Below are 20,125 nucleotides of genomic sequence, written 5' to 3'. Positions count from 1 at the left end.
TTCAACGGATCCTTTCACTTGCCTCTAGTCTTCTCCCTCTACCTGGAACCCTCCCTCTGGCCTCCGACCTGCTCTTTATATTTTAATTGAGGACTATTGATGCAACCTCGGCCATTTCAATTTCTCTAATCCCTCCACTCACTCCAACTTGTCTACTTCTGAACTGCGCAAAAGCTTGCATCTTAATGCCATATCACTCGCTATCTCCCAATGTAAAGAATAATACAGAAACCGATCAAGAGAAACAGAACATAGATCAGTTTTCGCATGGAGTCCAAGACTCTCAGATCCTCCTAACCACTACCTTCTCCACTAACTTCTCCACTGTCTCTAAATTGTCAGATAGCCTGTAATATCTGGTACTGGATGAGGCGAGGTTTCCTTCAACTAAATATTGGAAAGAAATACAGAAGCCATTGTTTTTGGTCCTGGCAAAAACTGATCATCCAGCAGAGGCGGTCGAAGAGGATTCTGGGAGAGGTCAACTCAGTCACTCGACTGTACTGTGGGTAACCGAAGAACCCCTCCACTGACAATCAGGAGGGAGATCATCATCCAGCAGAGGTTGCAGAAGAGAATTCTGGGAGAAGTCAACTCAGTCACCTTGACTGTATTGTGGATGATGGAAATGAAGGCCTTATTCTTAGACGAGCTGTTTGCAAATTTGGAGAAGTTGGGGGAGATGTTTGGGATCCCGTGGGAGAGGTTTTAGGCATATGCAGGTATGGGATTTTGCGAAGAATGTTCCCTGACTTTTATGGTGGCATCGCCCTTCTCGCTGCCGGAGAGGTGTTATCAGTGATGAGGCCAGAAGGGTGGTGATCAGCGACCCACAGGAGGATTTCGGAGTAGAATATGGCATCTCTGCAGAGGGTTAAGGCCAAGTGGGAGGAGGAGCAGGGGATGGCGCTGGAGGAGGGGTTCTGGTGTGAGGCGCTGTGAAAAGTGAATGTCTCAACTTTGTGTGTGAGGCTCGGATTGATACAGTTAAAGCGGTACACAGGGGTAACCACGTCTATTTGTTCTGGTCCTGCCTGAAGTTGGGGAAATTTTGGAGGTCGTTCTTCAGCACAATGTCAGCGATCTTGCTTGTGGATTTGGAGGCCAGTCCCCTCGGGACCATATTTGGGGTGCCAGACTTGCCAGAGCTGCGGACGGGAGCAGGGGTGGATATTTTAGCCTTTGCCTTGCTGATTGCTCATAGGCGGGTCCTGTTGAGTTGGTGGTCAACTTCTCCACCCTGTGCCTCTGTAAGTCTGGGGGAATCTGTTGGAGTTCCTGTATTTGGAGAAGGTCAAATTTGTTTTGAGGGGAGCAAGTGAGGGGTTCCACAAAAGATGGAATTTGTTTGTATTACATTTTAAAGCGCTAGTTACCATCAGCTGTTAAGGGGGAGGGGGGAAAAGTGGGGTTTTTGTTCTAGGTTATTGGGTGGGGGGTTGGGTTGTTTTTGGCTTTGTTGTGTATTTAAAATGTTAAAATATTAAAAACTTGAATTAAAATATTTTCAAAAAAGTCTTCCATTTAAAACAGCAATGAGGAAGCATTTCTTCTCTGAGAGGGTTGTTAGAATTGGGGCTGGTTTAGCAAAGAGCTAAATCGCTGGCTTTTAAAGCAGACCAAGGCAGGCCAGCAGCACGGTTCAATTCCTGTACCAGCCTCCCTCAACAGGTGCTGGAATGTGGCGACTAGGGGCTTCATTTGAAGCCTACTTGTGACGATAAGTAATTTTCATTTCATTTCATTTCAATTGTGTTCCTGCAGAGAGCAGCGGTGGGTGAATATATTTGAAGCTGAGTTTGAATTTTGACCGACAAAGGGTTTGAGTTATGGAGGGGGCAAGGAGAAAAGTGAAACGTTATGACCACAGTCAGATCAGCTGTGATTTTATTGACTGGAGGAACAGGCTTGAGGGGCCGAATGGCCTGTTCCGGCTTCTATCTGTTATGTTCTACTTATGTGGCTGGGTATCAAACTTTGACATTTAATATCCCTTGTGGCGCACTTGTTATTTGAATGAAACTTGGAAGAACAGCAGAGGAATATATAGCCTGGTATAAAAATGCCATCAGCAGTGCAGATATTTTTCAGCCCCTATGCACTGACCTGCACAGCATCGCAGGAGAGCCACAGTGGGAGCATTTAAATCAGAAAGAAGCAGAGATTTGGGTGAATATTGATAAGGGTGCCAGTCAGCGAGGTGCCACTGACCATTTGGGCAGCACAGTAGCACAAGTGGTTAGCACTGTAGCATCACAGTGCCAGGGTCCCATGTACGATTTCCCCGCTGGGTCACTGTCTGTGCGGAGTCTGCACGTTCTCCCCGTGTCTGCGTGGGTTTCCTCCGGGTGCTCCGGTTTCCTCCCACAGTCCAAAGATGTGCGGGTTAGGTGGATTGGCCATGCTAAATTGACCTTAGTGTCCAAAAAGGTTAGGAGGGGTTAAGGGGATGGGGTGAAAGTGAGGGCTTAAGTGGGTCGGTGCAGATTCGATGGGCCGAATGGCCTCCTTCTGTATTGTATGTTCTCTGCTGGTGTGAGGAAATGGAGCGGGGATTTTTCTGCGCACAGCAAGATCCCACTCAAATGTGAAGAGTTGTGTGTGTGTGTGTGGGGAGGGGCGAGTTTAGAGGGAGGAGCGGGAGGAGGAGGCCTTCCTCAGGCAGGGAGAGCGGGAAATGCGGCGGGGGAGGGGCCGGCGCTGCGTTGCACCGCCTCTCACTGACAGGGAAGCCGCACGCCGCAGGGACGGTAACTTGGGGGGCGACCATGACGGAGAACGGAGCCGGCGGAGGAGGCTTGGGCCACAACGGCGAGCTGAGCTGCGGGCCGGAGACGGACGAGAGGCCGAGGCCGCGGCTCAAGAAGCCGGAGCTGGGCAACCGAGTGGCGGTGGTGCTGGGCGCGCAATGGGGAGACGAAGGGAAAGGCAAAGTGGTGGATATGCTGGCGCAGGATGCGGATATCGTGTGCCGGTGCCAGGTGAGGGAGAGGCCCCGGCCCCGGCCCCGGCGGCGTTCAAGCCGGGCCATGCCGTCGGTTCCTAAACATTAGCGAGGTGGAGACTATCAACAAACTCTAACACAGCACCCCAACCTCTACCCCTCTGATATCCCCTTTCCCCCTTTCTTTGCATCGATTTCTTTGCATTTATTTCTCTCTCCTTTGTCCTCACACTCTCTCCTCCCCCTTTCTCCTTCTCCACCCCTTTCTCCATAAATCTCTGCTTCCCATTTTCCTACTTCCATTTCTCCTTCACCCCCTCACCCCTTCACCCTCCACACCCCCTCACCCCTTCACACCCTCCTTCTCACCCCCTCACTCCCTCACCCCCCTCACCCCTTCACCCCCCCTCACCCCGTCACCCCCCTCACCCCCCTCACCCCCCTCACCCCTTCACCCCTTCACCCCCTCACCCCTTCACCCCTCACCCCTTCACCCCCTCATCCCTTCACCCCCTCATCCCTTCACCCCCTCATCCCTTCACCCCCTCACCCCTTCATTCCCCCTCACCCTTCACACCCTCTCACCCCTTCACACCCTCTCACCCCTTCACCCCCTTCATCCCCCTCACCCCTTCACCCCCCTCACCCCTTCACCCCCCTTCACTCCCCCTTCACCCCCTCCCCCTTCACCCCCCTCCCCCTTCACCCCCTCCCCCTTCACCCCCTCCCCCTTCACCCCCTCCCCCTTCATCCCTTTCACCCCCCTCTACACATTGTTTTCATTCTCATTTCTATCTCTCCGCTTTCTTTCTCACCAATTGCTTGATCTCTCTCCCCCTCTCCTTTCTCCCCTTTTCCATCCATTGAGCAGACTCTGGCTGCGATGTATTTGGATTTTGACACTGAGGACACTGTTTCTTCTTTATTCTCTTTGTGCTCCTCAAAACTGGGAGAAATGGTATAGATCTTTGTTTTCTCCACTTTCCCCAAGTGAATTCTGCATTACTATATTGTTGGTTTAAAATCTTACCCTTAATTCGTACAAACATAGGAATTTGAAGCAGGATTATGAGTCACCAAAAGCTAGTATACAGGTACAGGCAGTTTCAAGGAGGTTTATCAGATTGATATGGAATGAGTGAGTTGTCTTATGAGGAAAGGTTAGACAGACTGAACTTGTTTCCATTGGAGTTTTGTGAGGGGTGACTTGGTTGAAGTATATACGGTCCTGAACAGTCTTGGCAAGGTGGACGGGAAAGGATGTTTCCTCTTGTGGGTGAATCCAGGACTAAGGGGCTCAACTTTAAAATTAGGAGTCTCCTTTTAGGACAGGAGGGGAATTTGTTTTTGCTGAGGGTTGTACGACTTTGGAACTTATTGCCCCTGAAGGCGGTGGAAGCGGGATCACTGAATATCTTTAAGGCGGAGGTAGATAAATTCTTCTTGGGTAAATGAATTGAATGTTATCGGGGTAGATGTAAATGTGGAATTTGAAACACAAAAGGCATGATCTTATCTAATGGCAGAGCAGGCTCGAGGAGCAGAATGGCCTACGTGGCCTATTTTGTATGTATGAGTAGGTCATTTGGCCCCTCACATTTGATTATGCCTAATCTCAACTCTACTTTCCTTCCATCCTCTATTTGCTTTAACTCCCTTGTCAGTCAGGAATCTATCTAAGCCAGCATTAAACATTTCTGATGACCCATTCTCCGCCACTCGTTGGACAGCACATTCCACAGACTGTCAACCAACTGAGAGAGAAAAAGACTAATTTCTGTCTTAAATGGGAGAATCTTTCATTTTTAAACTGTTATTGCCTCTCTCTATTCTACTCTCTTCCACAAGGGGAAAAAAAATCTTTCAGCTTTCACATGGTTTCTAATGTCCTTGGTGGGAGAATACTTCACTGAGTCAGCCACATGTTCTTGACTAACTGTTAGTGTGTGAGTAACAGACCACTTCCACACCCGGCTCTAACCTTGATCTCATTTCAGTTTCCAACATCCTAGCAGACGCAGTAATTAAATACTTTGACAAAGAAAACATCAGACGCGACCTTCCATTTAAAAAAAAATTCTACAGAGGATACAGAAGTGCAAGGAATTTGATTATTCCTTTCAGATGAGCATTAAAATCGGCCAAGGGCGCACACTCCTCTCCATTTGGAGACAATGGCGATTGCTTTGCCTGTTTCAAAACGAGCTGAGGCAAAACTTGCCAATATAGTTCTCTTAAAAAAGTTATTTTTTAACACATTGCATTCAAGCACATCATATTTTTTAATGTTCACAGACCTTTGTCTTCCTACATAACAGTCACTGCACTTAAATAATTGAGTGAGGCCTTGCAGTGTTTCATTGTGAGCAAGCACCATGGAACTACCGCGTTTTTGTTGTGTCTTAAAAAGTTGTGGGTTTCTCTTTAATGAGGATTGTGCCTGTTTTTCTCAAAACACTTCCTTCCTAAAGCACTTGCATCTCTTCTGAACTACAACAGCAAAAAATTCCATTTGTATAGCACCGTTAACATATTCTCCAATAGTGCTTAAGCTCTTAAGATTTTAAAAAAAAAATCATGGTACTGTTTGTAGTAGACAAAACGTTCCTTGTTGTGTCTTGGCCAATATTTGTGTCTCTGCCATTGTCAGCAAAATTGCATTATTTAGCTATTCAACTTCATTTTTGTTTGCGGAATCTTGGCTGTCAAATTCTCTTGCACACCAATGCACTTAAAAGTAATTAATCAAATTTGAAGCGCCGTTGGATATTTCCAAAGGATGTGATTAAATGCTGTTTAAATGTAAGTTTCTCCTGTATATGATTTTGAAAATATTTGCTCATGGAGTGGGCATCGCTGGTTTGACCAGTATTTATTGTCCATTGAGAAGGTGGTGGTGAAATGCTTTCTTAAACCACTGCAGCTCCTGTGGTGTAAATACAGCCACAGTGCTTTGAGGGCAGGCATTCCAGGGGTTAAAAATGTATGATGCATTCGGCTTAGTGGAAAAACATTATCACCAACACTGACATGCCAAACTTTGAGCGCAGAATTAAAGTATTTGTAGCATGATGCCCTGAAAAGATGAATGGGAATTAAAGAGTACTATTATTTATAGAGTGAGCCCACCAGGTAAATTGAAAGAAAAGCTCTTGTTTTTTGTTGGAAGTTTCAATCTCCCAAACTGCTGTGCTGAAATTCTAGCATTATCAGAAATAACTATCATGATTGTCTCTACTTGGCCAATTCTGTGTCCATAAGCTTTTTTGCTATCGCTGCAACAATGTTCCTTCTGTTCATGCCCTACACAGCACCTTGGCTGCTTCTATGTAAAGGCTTTATTTGGTGAGTCTGCTGAACACACTGCATAAAGAGTTTTTGCGTTTTTACTTGGTTTTGTTTCCTGTTGGAATGGATCCGGACGTTGCTATTTTGGAATAACACTGTCAACCATAAGCAAGTTATGTTTCTGAAAGAGGTGCTTATTTTCTTGACTGGGTTGTTATGGTTACTATAGAGACACAATATGGAGGCGAAACACAAAAAGACCAGCTTGGTAATGTAACTTTAATATGGTGAAAGAAGTAGGAAGGTAAGCAGATAATGTTTTGCTTCTATTGCTCCATAGCAATGAGGCAAAACTGTCAACAAAACAAGCAACTTCTCTTCTGAAGTTTAAATTCTCTCCCTATCGCTTGGCAACCGTAGAACTGTAACTAATGCAATTTTCTTCCATGTACATTCCATCACAAAACAGAGCCACCTTCAAACTCCATGACGGAAAATATTCAGACCAAACCTTGCCCTTGGGCAGCATGGTTACCATTGGAGCAGTGTTATGACACATTGGCTCTCACCTGCTTGGAAATGGTAATTGAAAGCAGGGCTGCCCGTGTCTTCCCTTTTCAAGGTGACCTTGGCCATTGAATATTCTTTGCTGAAGCAGCAGGTGGCAGAGCAAGTTCCTTGTCAGTACATTCTGAATTATGGTGCCACATTTATATGTCTAGAACTGCTGCATGAAGCAGTTTTGTAATAGTCCTAGCTGCTGTTGCAGAAACCACCCTGCTGCATTGCTCAGACACAACATTGCATTGACAACATCTGCACATTGTATTAAAATTAGGAAATGGGTCCTGCTCACTTTTAACCTGTTGGACACAGGCGGTTATGAGCATAAGTACGAACTAGAGGGAAGTTTTCACTCTTGCAACAGAAACTATCCTACAGGTTATGCTTAAATACGTCACCATACTGTTACCATAGTACTTCAAATTGTATCAGATTAGAGCCAACTGTGGTCTGTTTGATACAGAATTAGGGGAGTGGGGAAGTGGTTCCATTCACCCACCACCCTCCCAGTAGCCCGTGTGATTCTGGCATGTAGAGGAGGCATTATTTATTTGTGCACAATAGCATTTTCAGTTGCATTTTTTCCTGCCCACATTCTCCACACTAATGATTCACAGTAATGAAAATGCATAAAACTGAATGATCTGACTATTACATGTCATGTTTTGTTGTGACATTCTTTTGTTCTTGAGGAAGAATCCTGCATACTCTACATCTTATCCCAGTGAGGATTTCAGGATGTGCCTGCAGCAAAACTTTCAGTCCAATGTGTAGTTCCCATAGGTTTGCAGATATCACTGCTATTTCTGTACAGTAATACTCTTTTATAACACATGTTATCAGCGAATCATCATAGAATTTACAGTGCAGAAGGAGGCCATTCGGCCCATCGAGTCTGCACCGGCCCTTATCAAGAGCACCCTACTCAAGCCCACGTCTCTACCCTATCCCCGTAACCCAATAACCCACACTTAACCTTTTTGAACACTAAGGGCAATTTAGCCCGGCCAGTCCACCTAACCTGCACATCTTTGGACTGTGGGAGGAAACCAGAGCACCTGGAGGAAACCAGAGCACCTGGAGGAAACCCACCCAGACACTGGGAGAACGTGCAGACACAGACAGTGACCCAAGCCGGGAATCGAACCTGGGACCCTGGAGCTGTGAAGCAACTAAGCTAATCACTATGCTACTGTGCTGGCCCACTCAAGTGTTGATCTGGGTTTGCTAGACGTTACTGTATTTCTTAAACCTTTATTGGCGAATTTTCTAGGTTCAGGAATTGTGCCCTGGATAGGAAAATTGTCAATGTCTCTCCTGTTATTTAAGATAGGAGAGAGAATCTACAGACCTGTTATCACCATGGATTGAGTGAAAGAGTAAAATCACAGAATTGTTACAGCACAGAAGAAGGCCATTCATCCATCATGTCCATACCTGATCTCAATAAGAGCAATTTAGCCAGTATTATTCCCCGGTCCTTACTCTAATTATTTTTTTTTCTCTTGTGCTTATCCAATTACCTTTTCAAAGTACTGCTTGCACAGCCTCTACACTTTCTCGGGCTGTGCATTCCATATTCTAACCAGTTGCTGTGCAAAAAGGTTTTCTTTCATGTCATCGCTGGTTCCTTTGCTAATCACATTGTGTTGGTGTCCTTTGGTTCTCAACTATCTACTCTGTCTGGGCGCCTGGTGACTTTGAACACTTCACTATTCTGCACCCCCCTCTAAAACCTTTCATATACTTCCTAAAGTGTGGACCCCAGAACTGGAAACAATACCCCAGTTGATACTAAACTTTCTTTTCCCATAAAGGTCACGATAACCGCCTTGATTTTATACTCTCTGCCTCTGATTATAAACTCCAAAATCTCATGCGTTTGTAGCCACTTTCTCAACCTGCCCTACCAGCATCAATGATTTGTGCCGGCGTGATTTTCCCGTCCTGTCGATGTCGATGAACTTTTGAATGGCCTGTCACGTTTTCCGGCCCCACTGCGATGGAGCTGCAAAAATTCCATCTGACCGGCTTGAATTGATCAGAGATTCAGCATGGATTTATGAATGGTGGGTGACGTCTGACTGATGTATCAAATTTTTCGAAGAGCTTACTAACTAGGTGGACAGATGTGTCGATGGATGTTGTTTTAATGGACTCCAAAGCCATTTGATAAAATTCCAAATGCAATTATTAGCAAAATGGGGACATGTGGAACTAAATATGGATTGATTGTTTTCCAGGTAGTAGACACAGCATAGAATTAAATGAATGCCCTCTGACTTACTGGCGTTCCTCAAGGATCGGTACTAAGGCCTCAGCATTTCCCATTTAATGGGATCCATGATGCAGGTGAAGGAGTATAGTTGCATATTTAAGTTTGTAGGTAACATTTAGGTAGAGCAGTCAATTGTATAGATAGATAGATAGAGAAATACAGCACAGAACAGGCCCTTCGGCCCACGATGTTGTGCCGAACTTTTGTCCTAAGGTAATCATAGAATTTTGGACACTAAGGGCAATTTATCATGACCAATCCACCCAACCTGCACATCTTTGGACTGTGGGAGGAAACCGGAGTACCCGGAGGAAACCCACGCACACATGGGGAGGATGTGCAGGCTCCACACAGACAGTTCAAAATCGAACTTGGGACCCTGGAGCTGTGAAGCAATTGCGCTAGCCACAATGCTACCGTGATGCCCTTAAGAATAAATTAATCTACACTCCCATTATTCTACCCTAATCCATGTACCGATCCAATAGCCGCTTGAAGGTCCCTAATGTTTCCGACTCAACTACTTCCACAGGCAGTGCATTTCATACCCCCAGTACTCTCTGGGTAAAGAACCTACTCTGACATCCCCCCTATATCTTCCACCATTTACCTTAAATTTATGTCCCCTTGGAACGGTTTGTTCCACCCGGGGAAAAAGTCTCTGACTGTCTACTCTATCTATTCCCCTGATCATCTTATAAACCTCCCATCAAGTCGCCCCTCATCCATCACTGTAACCAGAAGGTGGTTTGTGGAGGAGCTGTTGGGTATTCTAAAAGGCATTAAGGTGGACAAGTCCCCAGGTCCGAATGGGATCTATCCCAGGTTACTGAAGGAAGTGAGAGAGGAAATAGCTTTGACCTTAACAGATATCTTTGTAGCATCCTTGAACACGGGTGAGGTACCGGAGGACTGGAGAATTGCTAATATTGTCCCCTTGTTTAAGAAGGGTAGCAGGGATAATTTAGATGATTATAGACCGGTGAGCCTGACGTGGTAGGGAAGCTGCTGGAGAAGATACTGAGGGGGTAGGGAAGCTGCTGGAGAAGATACTGATCTATTCCCATTTGGAAGAAAATGGGCTTATCAATGATGGGCTGCATGGTTTTGTGCAGGGAAGGTCATGTCTTACAAACCTAATAGAATTATTTGAGGAAGTGACAAAGTTGATTGATGAGGGAAGGGCTGTAAATGTCATATACATGGACTTCAGTAAGACATTTGATAAGGTTCCCCATGGTTGGCTGATGGAGAAAGTGAAGTCTCATGGGGTCCAGGGTGTACTAGCTAGATGGATAAAGAACTGGCTGGGCAACAGGAGACAGAATGGAGAACTGTGACCAGTGGGATTCCACAGGGATCCGTGCTGGGGCCACTGTTGTTTGTGATGTACATAAATGATCTGGAGGAAGGTATAGGTGGTCTGATTAGCAAGTTTGCAGATTACACTAAGATTGGTGGAGTAGCAGATAGTGAAGGGGACTGTCAGACAATACAGCAGAATATAGATAGATTGGAGAGTTGGGCGGAGAAATGGCAGATGGAGTTCAATCCAGGCAAATGCGAGGTGATACATTTTGGAAGATCCAATTCAAGAGCGAACTATACGGTACATGGGAAAGCCCTGGGCAAAATTGATGTACAGAGAGATCTGGGTGTTCAGGTCCATTGTACCCTGAAGGTGGCTGCGCGGGTCGATAGAGTGGTCAAGAAGGCATACGGCATGCTTTCCTTCACTGGAAGGGGTATTGAGTACAAGAGTTGGCAGGTCATGTTACAGTTGTAGAAGACTTTGGTTCAGCCACATTTGGAATACTGTGTACAGTTCTGGTCACCACATTACGAAAAGGATGTGGATGCTTTGGAGAAGGTGCAGAGGAGGTTCACCAGGATGTTGCCTGGTATGGAGAGCACTAGCTATGAAGAAAGATTTGAGTAGATTAGGATTATTTTCATTAGAAAGACGGAGGTTGAGGGGGGATCTGATTGAGGTCTACAAAATCATGAGGTATAGACAGGGTGGATAGCAAGAAGCTTTTTCCCAGAGTGGGGGACTCGATTACTAGGGGTCACGAGTTCAAGGTGAGAGGGGAAAAGTTTAAGGGAGATATGCGTGGAAAGTTCTTTACATAGAGGGTGGTGGGTGCCTGGAACGCAGGTGGTAGAGGCGGGCACAATAGCGTCATTTAAGATCTCTAACCATTGTTTTGTGCCAAATGTCAGGGAGTATTGCAGCAAAATCAATCCTGCATTTAAAGCTTTGTTAACAGTCAGCAATACTCCTGGTTATCTATCCAACCTTCCTTGATGACATACACCCTGACGTCAACAGAGTATCCCTGCCCCCCACAACACCACCTCACTGTTGCAACCCATAGACTGGGTCCTTGAAGGCCTTCGGCCCACATTTGCCCAGGCCATCAGGGCAACTGACAAGGAAGGTAGATCTGCATTCTGGAAGGGCTTCAGCATTTACCATGCAGTTAAGAACATAGGTGTGGCATGGAATTAAATCACTCCCAATTAAATTACTCCCACAATCAGTCCCAATTAAATCACTCCCACAATCACATTTGCATGGTGTTTGGAGAAAATTGTGCCCTGAGTTTTTCAGAGGACGAGCTGCAAACCATCGCCGACACAGTTACTGAGGCATATGAGAGAATGGGTCTCAGACTAAAAATCCAGAAAACAAAGGGTCTCTACCAGCCCTTCCTGCCACACAAAACTGCCCCCCCCCCCCAACTATCAAGATCCACGCCGAGCCCCTGGACAATGTGGATAATTTCCCATGCCTTTGGAGCCTCCTCCTGATGCGAGCAGACATTGACAACAAAATCCAGCATCCACTCCAATGCAGCTTTCGGATGCCCGAGGAACAGAGTGTTCAAAGATCGAGACCTCAAATCCAGCACCTCCAATCCCTGGAGAGATATCGCCTATGCCTCTGCGCAATCCTGCAAATCCTTTGGCAAGATAGGCGTACCAACGTGAGTGTCCTCCCCCTGGCCAATATCCCCACTATCGAGGCACTGGTTACACTCGGCCAGCTGTGATGGGCAGCCCACATGCCCAACGCAAGACCCCCGAAACAAGTGCTCTGCACCGAGCTCCGCAATGGCAAGTGATCGCTGAGCAGGCAGAGGAAGTGCTACAAGGACACTCTGAAAGCCTCCCGAAATAAATGAAACATCCCCATCGACATGCGGCAATCGTTTGCCTTAGAATGCTCAAACTGGAAATAAAGAAATCTGTGAACATGCCAATCCTCAGTGTCGTAGGGTGGAGCATGCAGAGGCCAAACGTAAACAGCGGAAGGAGAGCACAGAATCCCACCCACCTCAACAAGCACCACCTGACAAACCTGTGGCAGTGTCTACTGGTCCAGGATTGGACTATTCAGCCACTGCAGATCCCACCTCCCAGGAGTGGATGCAAGACATCCTCAATTTTAGGGGACTGCCCAAGAGAAGAGAAAATTGGTTGCAAGTTATGACTTTTCAACCTATAATTTGTTCCAGAGAACTGCACCTAATCGTAAATCTGAGGACTGGGCAGCATGATGGCACAGTGGTTAGCACTGCTGCCTCACAGGGCCAGGGACCCGGGTTCGATTTCAACCGTGGGTGACTGTGGGGAGTTTGTACTTTCTCCCGATGTCTGCGTGGGTTTCTTCCCACAGTCCAAAGATGTGCAAGTTAGATGGATTAGACATGCTAAATTGCCCATTGGTGCCCAAAAAGGTTAGGTGGGGATAGGGTGGGGGAGTGGGCCTAGGTGGGGTGCTCTTTTCAAAGGTCGGTGCAGACACGATGGACCGAATGGCCTCATGCACTGTAGAGATTCTGTAATTCTAGTCAACTATGTTGACAGCACGGTAGCACAGTGGTTAGCATTGTTGCTTCACAGCTCCAGAGTCCCATGTTCGATTCCCAGCTTGGGTCACTGTGGAGTCTGTACATTCTCCTTGCGTGGGTTTCCTCCCACAAGTCCCAAAAGACGTGTTGTTAGGTAATTTGGACATTCTGAATTCACCCTCTGTGTACCCGAAAAGGCGTGGAATGTGGCGATTCGGGGCTTTTCACAGTAACTTCATTGCAATATTAATGTAAACCTACTTGTGACAATAAAGATTATGTGCTTCTTAATAGGAACAACTTCTTAGACACTATGATCCGATTAGGCCTCTCATTTTAACGTTTATGCTTCCCCTTGCAGCATTGGGGCGGTGCTGGCCCATGCATGGGATGACAGCACGCAATGTCCCATTGCGTTTCCTTCAAGATCGCTGGCGGACACCAAGCACCGTTATGCGCAAATTGAGAAGAAATTATTGGTTCTTTTGAGGGTGGGTGTAGACTCGATGGCCGAATGGTCGCCCTCTGCAATGTAGGGATTCTATGGTTCTAGGACTGCCTGTAAAGAATTGAATGTAATTCCACTTTGCTTTACCCACTAATTCCCACCAAAAACGCTATTTTTCCTAAAGCAGGGATTTTTTTTTTATTAAATATTTAGCCATCCAATCTCTGTTTTCCCACGGGAGATGGGCCAACAGTTAACACGCAAAATCACAAGTTATTTTGCTTTTTTTAATTAGTTCATGGGATGACGACGTTTATTGCCCTTGAGATTGCTTTTCAGAGGGCAGTTAAGAGTTAGCAACATTGCTGTGGGTCTGGAATCATAGGGGCCCTCATGAGTTTGTTTGTTCTGTTTGTTGGTTGTGTAATTGGTATTTAAGTAAAGTGAATACATTAAAAATAATGTTCCTTTTAACATATTAGTGTGACTGCATTGTATTAATTGAAAGAAAGTAATGGCGTGCATATATTTTGTGCCTTTCGCAGCTACAGGATATCACAAAGTGCGATACAATCGCTAAAATACCTTTTTTGAAGTGTAGTCATTGTTGTAGGAAATGGGGCAGCTAATCTGCGCACAGCAAATCTGCGCACAGCAAACTACCTTAAACAGTAATGTGATAATATTCAAATCTCTCTTTGTCATGTTGATTGAGGGATAAATACTGGCAGGGACCCAGGGAATAACTCCACTGCTCTGAAATCGTGCTGTGGCATATTTTAGATCCGCCTGAGAGGAGAGACCGGGCCTCGGCTTAACATCTCATCTGAAAGACAGGCATTTTCAGCAGTGCAGCCCTCCTTTAGCACTGCAGTGGACTGTCTACTTTGATTTTTATGCACAAGTCCCGGAGTGGAACTTGTACCTACAGCGTTCTGACTCCGAGGCAAGTATGCTACCAGTAGAGCTATGGCTGACCCTGTTGGAAGTGCAAATTTATAAGTTATATTCTTTTAAGCAGATAGCGATTCAGTTGTGTATTGAAGCCCAGTCTGGCTGCAGAATCGGGCTCAGACTCTTGGCATCAATCATTTTCAGTGCTTGAAAATGGCAGCTGCTCTGTACGGTTGTGAGATGTCATAGATGCATGTGTCCCTGAAGCAGAATAGCATGGAGCTCTGCTGGGAGATGCATGGAAGTAGTCTGGACTTGTTCCCTGTTTCATTCTCCCACCCCACAGTGATGCTGTGGCAGTCCATAGCAATTCACATACCGCCACAGCCGGTCCACATCAGACACCATCTCCCTGGCCCTACACTCATCCCTGGAGCATCTCGACAACAAGGACTCTTACGTCAGACTTTTATTCATTGACAACAACATAATCCCAGCCAAGTTTGTATCAAAGCACCAAAACCAGGGCAGCATGTGGCACAGTGGATAGCACTGGGACTGCGGCGCTGAGGACCCGGGTTCGAACCCAGGCCTGGGTCACTGTCCGTGTGGAGTTTGCACACTCTCCCCATGTCTGCGTGGGTTTCACCCCCACAACCCAAAGTTGTGCAGGTTAGGTGGATTGGTCACGCTAAATTGCCCCTTAATTGGAAAAAATAAATAATTGGGTACTCTAAAATTAAAAAAAATAAATCAAAGCTCCAAAACCTAAGAGTTGGCTCCTCCCTCTGCAACTGGACCCTCGACTTTCTGGCCCATAGACCACAATCAGTGAGGATAAACAACAGCACCTCCTCCACGAAAGTCTTCAACCGGGGCCCTGCAAGGCTGCGTACCTAGCCCCCTACTATACTCCCTTTACACACACGACTGTGGCACAATTTGGCTCCAACTCCATCTGCAGGTTTGCTGAGGCCACGGCCGTAGTGGTTCGGATCTCTAACAATGATGAGTCAGAATACAGGAGGGAGATAGAGAACCCGGTGGAGTGGTGTAACAACAACAATTTCTCCCTCAATGTCAGCAGGACTAAAGAGCTGGTATTGATTTCAGGAAGCAAAGTAACATACACACCCCTATCTGCGTCAATGGTGCCGAGGGGGAGATGGTTGACAGCTTCAAATTCTTAAGGTGTGCACAATGCCAACAATGGAAGCACGGTAGCACAGTGGTTAGCACTGTTGCTTCACAGCGCCAGGGTCCCAGGTTCCATTCCCGGCTTGGGTCACTGTCTGAGGGGAGGCTGCACGTTCTCTCCGTGTTGTTGCTCGTTTTACTGGAGTGTGATTAACACGCCTCCGTTTAAAGGCCGTGTGCTTAACACTACTATGGCTCTGTATGTGTAATTATGCTCGGAGTCGCCAGGTGTCGTATTGAGACACCGTCACAAGTATATCAAGGTCAGGTTCAAAGTAATAAATCCATACACCGATTAGTAAGTCCAAACGATTGGTGTTTATTATAACAAATATAATAAATACTCATGCATACGCTAAAGAGACTAACTTACTTCTAATACTAAACAACTAAATACTTATCTAGGCAGGAACAGGCATGGTCAGGGAGCAAGGCCTTCGTCCCGTTCTTGGTCTGTAACTTTCTGATTGGCAAAGTTGTCAAGGGCTAGCAAGGTCTGGATCACGTAGCGATCGTTGTGTTGGCACTTACAGTTCGATGGCTGATGCTCAACGGCCGGTGATGAAACTGGAGTCAGGGTGCGATGCAACAGGTCTGCGCCGGAGTCTGGAAGCAACAGACTTGGGCCGGAGGCTGGAAGCAACAGACCGAGTCATGTGCTTGACCTTTTTATAGGTCTCAGGAGGTTCAGGCCCCCTTGGGGTGGTTCCCTCCTCTATTGGGTCTTTCCCAATCGATATCTTTCAAACTCCCCAATCCTAGGGTCGTTTCTCGATGTTTGGGGCGGTCCCTACGTCTCTTTGTTTTGGGTTGCTTTGGCGCCATTCTGTCTGGGCATCTATGGAAAAGTATCCATCGATACTTAAATGTTTCTATTGTACCTGGGCCTGGGCCGGGATCACCTCATTAATATGCAGATCTGTTTCCCATTTGCACCTTTGGCTGAAACTCTGCAACTCTTATTGGAAACTGGTTTCTGTACGTGCAAAATGCAAAACAGTCTTTTGCAAGCTGTGTGTCCTCACTATGACTGTTTTTCCCTGTGTTCCTTGCGGTTCTCCATTTTGTAGCCCAGTGTCCATCTTAGATGGCTACAGTGTCTGCGTGGATTTCCTCCGGGTGCTCCGGTTTCCTCCCAAACCCACGACATGCTGTTAGGTGAATTGGACATTCTGTATCCTCCCTCCGTGTACCCGAACAGGCACTGGAATGTGGCACTTGGGGATTTTCACAGTAATTTCATTGCAGTGTTAATTTAAGTCGTCTTGTGACAATAATAAAGATTATTATTAAGATCATTTTCTGTCCTGGTCTCCCCCCATGTCAACGCTATGACCAAGAAAGCACAACAGAAGAAGAAGAACAGTACAGCACAGAACAGGCCCTTCAGCCCTCGATGTTGTGCCGAGCAATGATCACCCTACTCAAACTCACGTATCTACCCTATACCCGTAACCCAACAACTCCCCCTTAAACTTACTTTTTAGGACACTACGGGCAATTTAGCATGGCCAATCCACCTAACCCCGCACATCTTTGGACAGCGCCTGTACTTTCTCAGGAAACTAAGGAAATTCGGCATGTCCATATTGACTCTTACCAACTTTTACAGATGCACCATAGAAAGCATCCTATCTGACTGCATCACAGCCTGGTATGGCAACTGCTCAATCCAAGAGCGTTAGAAACTATGGAGAGTCGTGAACACAGCCCAGTCCATCACACAAAACCTGTCTCCCATCCATTTACTCTCTACACCTCCCGTTGCCTTGGGAAAGTGGGCAGTATAATCAAAGACCACTCCCACCCTGGTTATTCTTTCTTCCAACTTCTTCCATCGGGCAGGAGATACAAAAGTCTGAAAACACGCACTTAACAGATTCAGAAACAGCCCCGCTGTTACCAGGCTGCGGAATGACCCTCTTATGGACTGGTCTGATCTCTTCACACACCATCTCTACTCCTGTGTGCTTCACCCAATGCCTATGTATTTCCATGTTTGCCATATGTTTTTTTTCATGTATGGAATGATCTGGCTGGACAATAATTTTCACTGTACCTCTCTACATGTGACAATACTGTATACAAATCCAGTCAAGGACCACATGATGGGGAGGATTGTGGTTGCCACAAAACATTCCACAGACCACATGGATAAATTACTAACCATGTAAACATGGGTTGCATTATTCACTCTATTGAGATGCTTTTGTAGCACTGTTTCTGGTCATAGGCATTGTTTAAACTCTGCTTTTGGTCATAACTTGGAAAGATTCCAGTGCTCAATAATAGATATTTCCCTGACAACGAATATAGCTGCTATTAAACAAAAGAGCTGGAATTACCAGTGAAACTAATTTTTTCCACTCATGTTGTTGACCTATGTATTACGTCCTTATAATTGAAACATATTTTCATCTTTGCTGACATGAAACATTTAAGATCATAGCCTATCCATGGTTTTGTGCAGGGCCGACAGTTAGCTATTTTGTTCACTTTGACGTGGACAGCAGACCAGGTCTCTGATATGGTAGCATAGTGGTTAGCACAGTTCTTTCATAGCTCCAGGGTCCCACGTTCGATTCCTGGTTTGGGTCACTGTCTGTGCGGAGTCTGCACATTCTTCCCGTGTCTGCGTGGGTTTCCTCCGGGTGCTCCGGTTTCCTCCCACAGTCCAAAGATGCGCAGGTTAGGTGGATTGGCCGCGCTAAATTGCTCTTGGTGTTCAAGAGAAAGGTTGGGTGGGGTTACTGGGTTACGGGGAGGGTGGAGGTATGGGCTCGGGTAGGGTGATCTTTGCAAGGCCGGTGCAGATTCGATGGGCCGAATGGCCTCCTTTTGCCCTGTAAATGCTGTGATTCTGTAAACCAACAACAGGACAGGATAGCTTCTTATGGTTGGTTCTGGGAAAGATCATTGGGAGAAAAAGCTTTGGCTTCCTTGTGATTCTTGATGAGCTGAAATCAGACACACTCGGGCGCTAGCATTAGGCTGTTAAACCTCATTGCCAAGTTTTTCCTCTGGTAACGCCTTACTGGGCATGCCGCTGTATGGCTTGACCTTCAGTATAATCCACAAGGGAGCTGCTGTTTGTTGTGCTACTTCTGGTCATTGATTTTAAAAAAAGTTTTTAGGCTGCACAAGAACCACCAATGCATTTGCTAATCCAAACTAAAAAGCTGAGATTTTATTGCAAACAAAGATATTGATTGCCATGCCATGTGAGGGACCCTTTTGACATGGTATTTATGTAATGTGAAAATCTCATAGCATTAGGCTTAAATGTGAGATGTTTTAATGTTAATATATAAATAATTCTTGAGACTTTGTTTGTCACACCTATACCCTGATATAATTAACAAAGCATTTTAGTGATGCTAGTAATGCCTATTGTGACAGTAATGCCTGCTGTTATTACCATCTTAGAAAGAAAAAGGTAACACCAACATAGCCTACCACTGGCGGTGCTGTGGTTTGAAATGCATGCCATTTTGTTCATTTGCCAGTAACATGACTACATGCATTATCTGGGACCAAGTGGTAGCGACAAAAGGATTCACTGCTATGTACATATTTTTGGTGTTGGTTATCACTGTTATCAATCAGTAGTCAGGCTAAATATGTCAACAGATACAGGTTTATGGCAGGGTTTCCCAGGAAGGGTCACAGAACGAGCAATTGGGGTTGCAAGCTCCGAGACCACAATGGGAGCTATGTAATGGAGATTTGGCTCAAACATCCTGCGATTGGCTGTGAGGCCCCCTTAAATGTGCATGATTTCTTTTCCCTTGTGGTGTGGTTTAATCATCCCACCACACCCCGCACACACACACATGCAATTGTCAGGCTGGGGTCACATCAAATGTGAATCACTGGAGTCACAACAGCAAACCATTTGGGAAGCACTCCTTTTGACAGTGAGTGTTGTGTCCATTTTATTCTGGTTGATGAGCTTTGGTGCAAATGCATCCCATTAACACATGTACATCAAAACCGAGCCTTTTATTTCCTGACTAATGTGTTGGTGGAATCTATTTTGTTTGTCCCCTCAGACATGAATAAAAGCAGAATGTGAATGTCCAGAAAATGATCCCTTTGTGAGAATTAGTAGTCTTTAGGTTTCCTGTCACCAGCCTCTGAAATTGTGGGGTTCGTTATACGATTTTTGATGAAAAGCAAGTGTGGAGTTTGCTGTCTTTTTTCCCCTACCCGATTACATCGTTGTGAAGTTGATGGGAAGCAGAACTGTCTTTGTGCCAGTCCAACGCTAAAGGTCTGAACTGCTGACAACTTACCTCCAACGAAATATTAAGACCAAAGCTTTGTCTTTGGTCCATGCCACCAACTTTATCCCTCCCTCAGTGACAATCTACGGCTGGACAAAACTATTTGTTTGCAACTTCAGTGTTGTAATTGATCCTGAGATGAGTTTTGACCACACATCCGTGCCATCACTAAGACGGTGTATTCCCACTGCTATGCCATCATACAAATCCACCCTGCATCATCTCAAATGCTGCTGGAACCTTCAACCATGTCTTTGTTACCTCGAGACTTGACTATTCCATCTCTTGGCTGACCTTACACTGTACTTGTGATCATACAAACCATGCCCCAGCTTGTACCAAGTTTCTGTTTGTGTATCACGGGATCTG

The 20,125-nt window shown here is 45.8% G+C and overlaps 1 protein-coding gene across 1 annotated transcript in view; it reads left to right on the top strand.

The window, feature by feature from the left end:
* The first annotated feature begins 2,686 nt into the window (after positions 1–2,686).
* Positions 2,687–20,125, top strand: part of adss2 (adenylosuccinate synthase 2) — an 86,249-nt gene continuing 68,810 nt past the window's right edge. Inside the window, exon 1 of the mRNA XM_038815374.1 lies at positions 2,687–2,981. Within this exon, the coding sequence (XP_038671302.1) occupies positions 2,769–2,981 (213 nt within the window). The 5' untranslated portion in view covers positions 2,687–2,768. The remainder of the gene's footprint in view (positions 2,982–20,125) is intronic.

This window comes from Scyliorhinus canicula, chromosome 1, assembly GCF_902713615.1.
Source record: "Scyliorhinus canicula chromosome 1, sScyCan1.1, whole genome shotgun sequence".
Lineage (NCBI taxonomy): Eukaryota > Metazoa > Chordata > Chondrichthyes > Carcharhiniformes > Scyliorhinidae > Scyliorhinus > Scyliorhinus canicula.
This window is presented reverse-complemented; position numbering and strand designations above follow the sequence as displayed.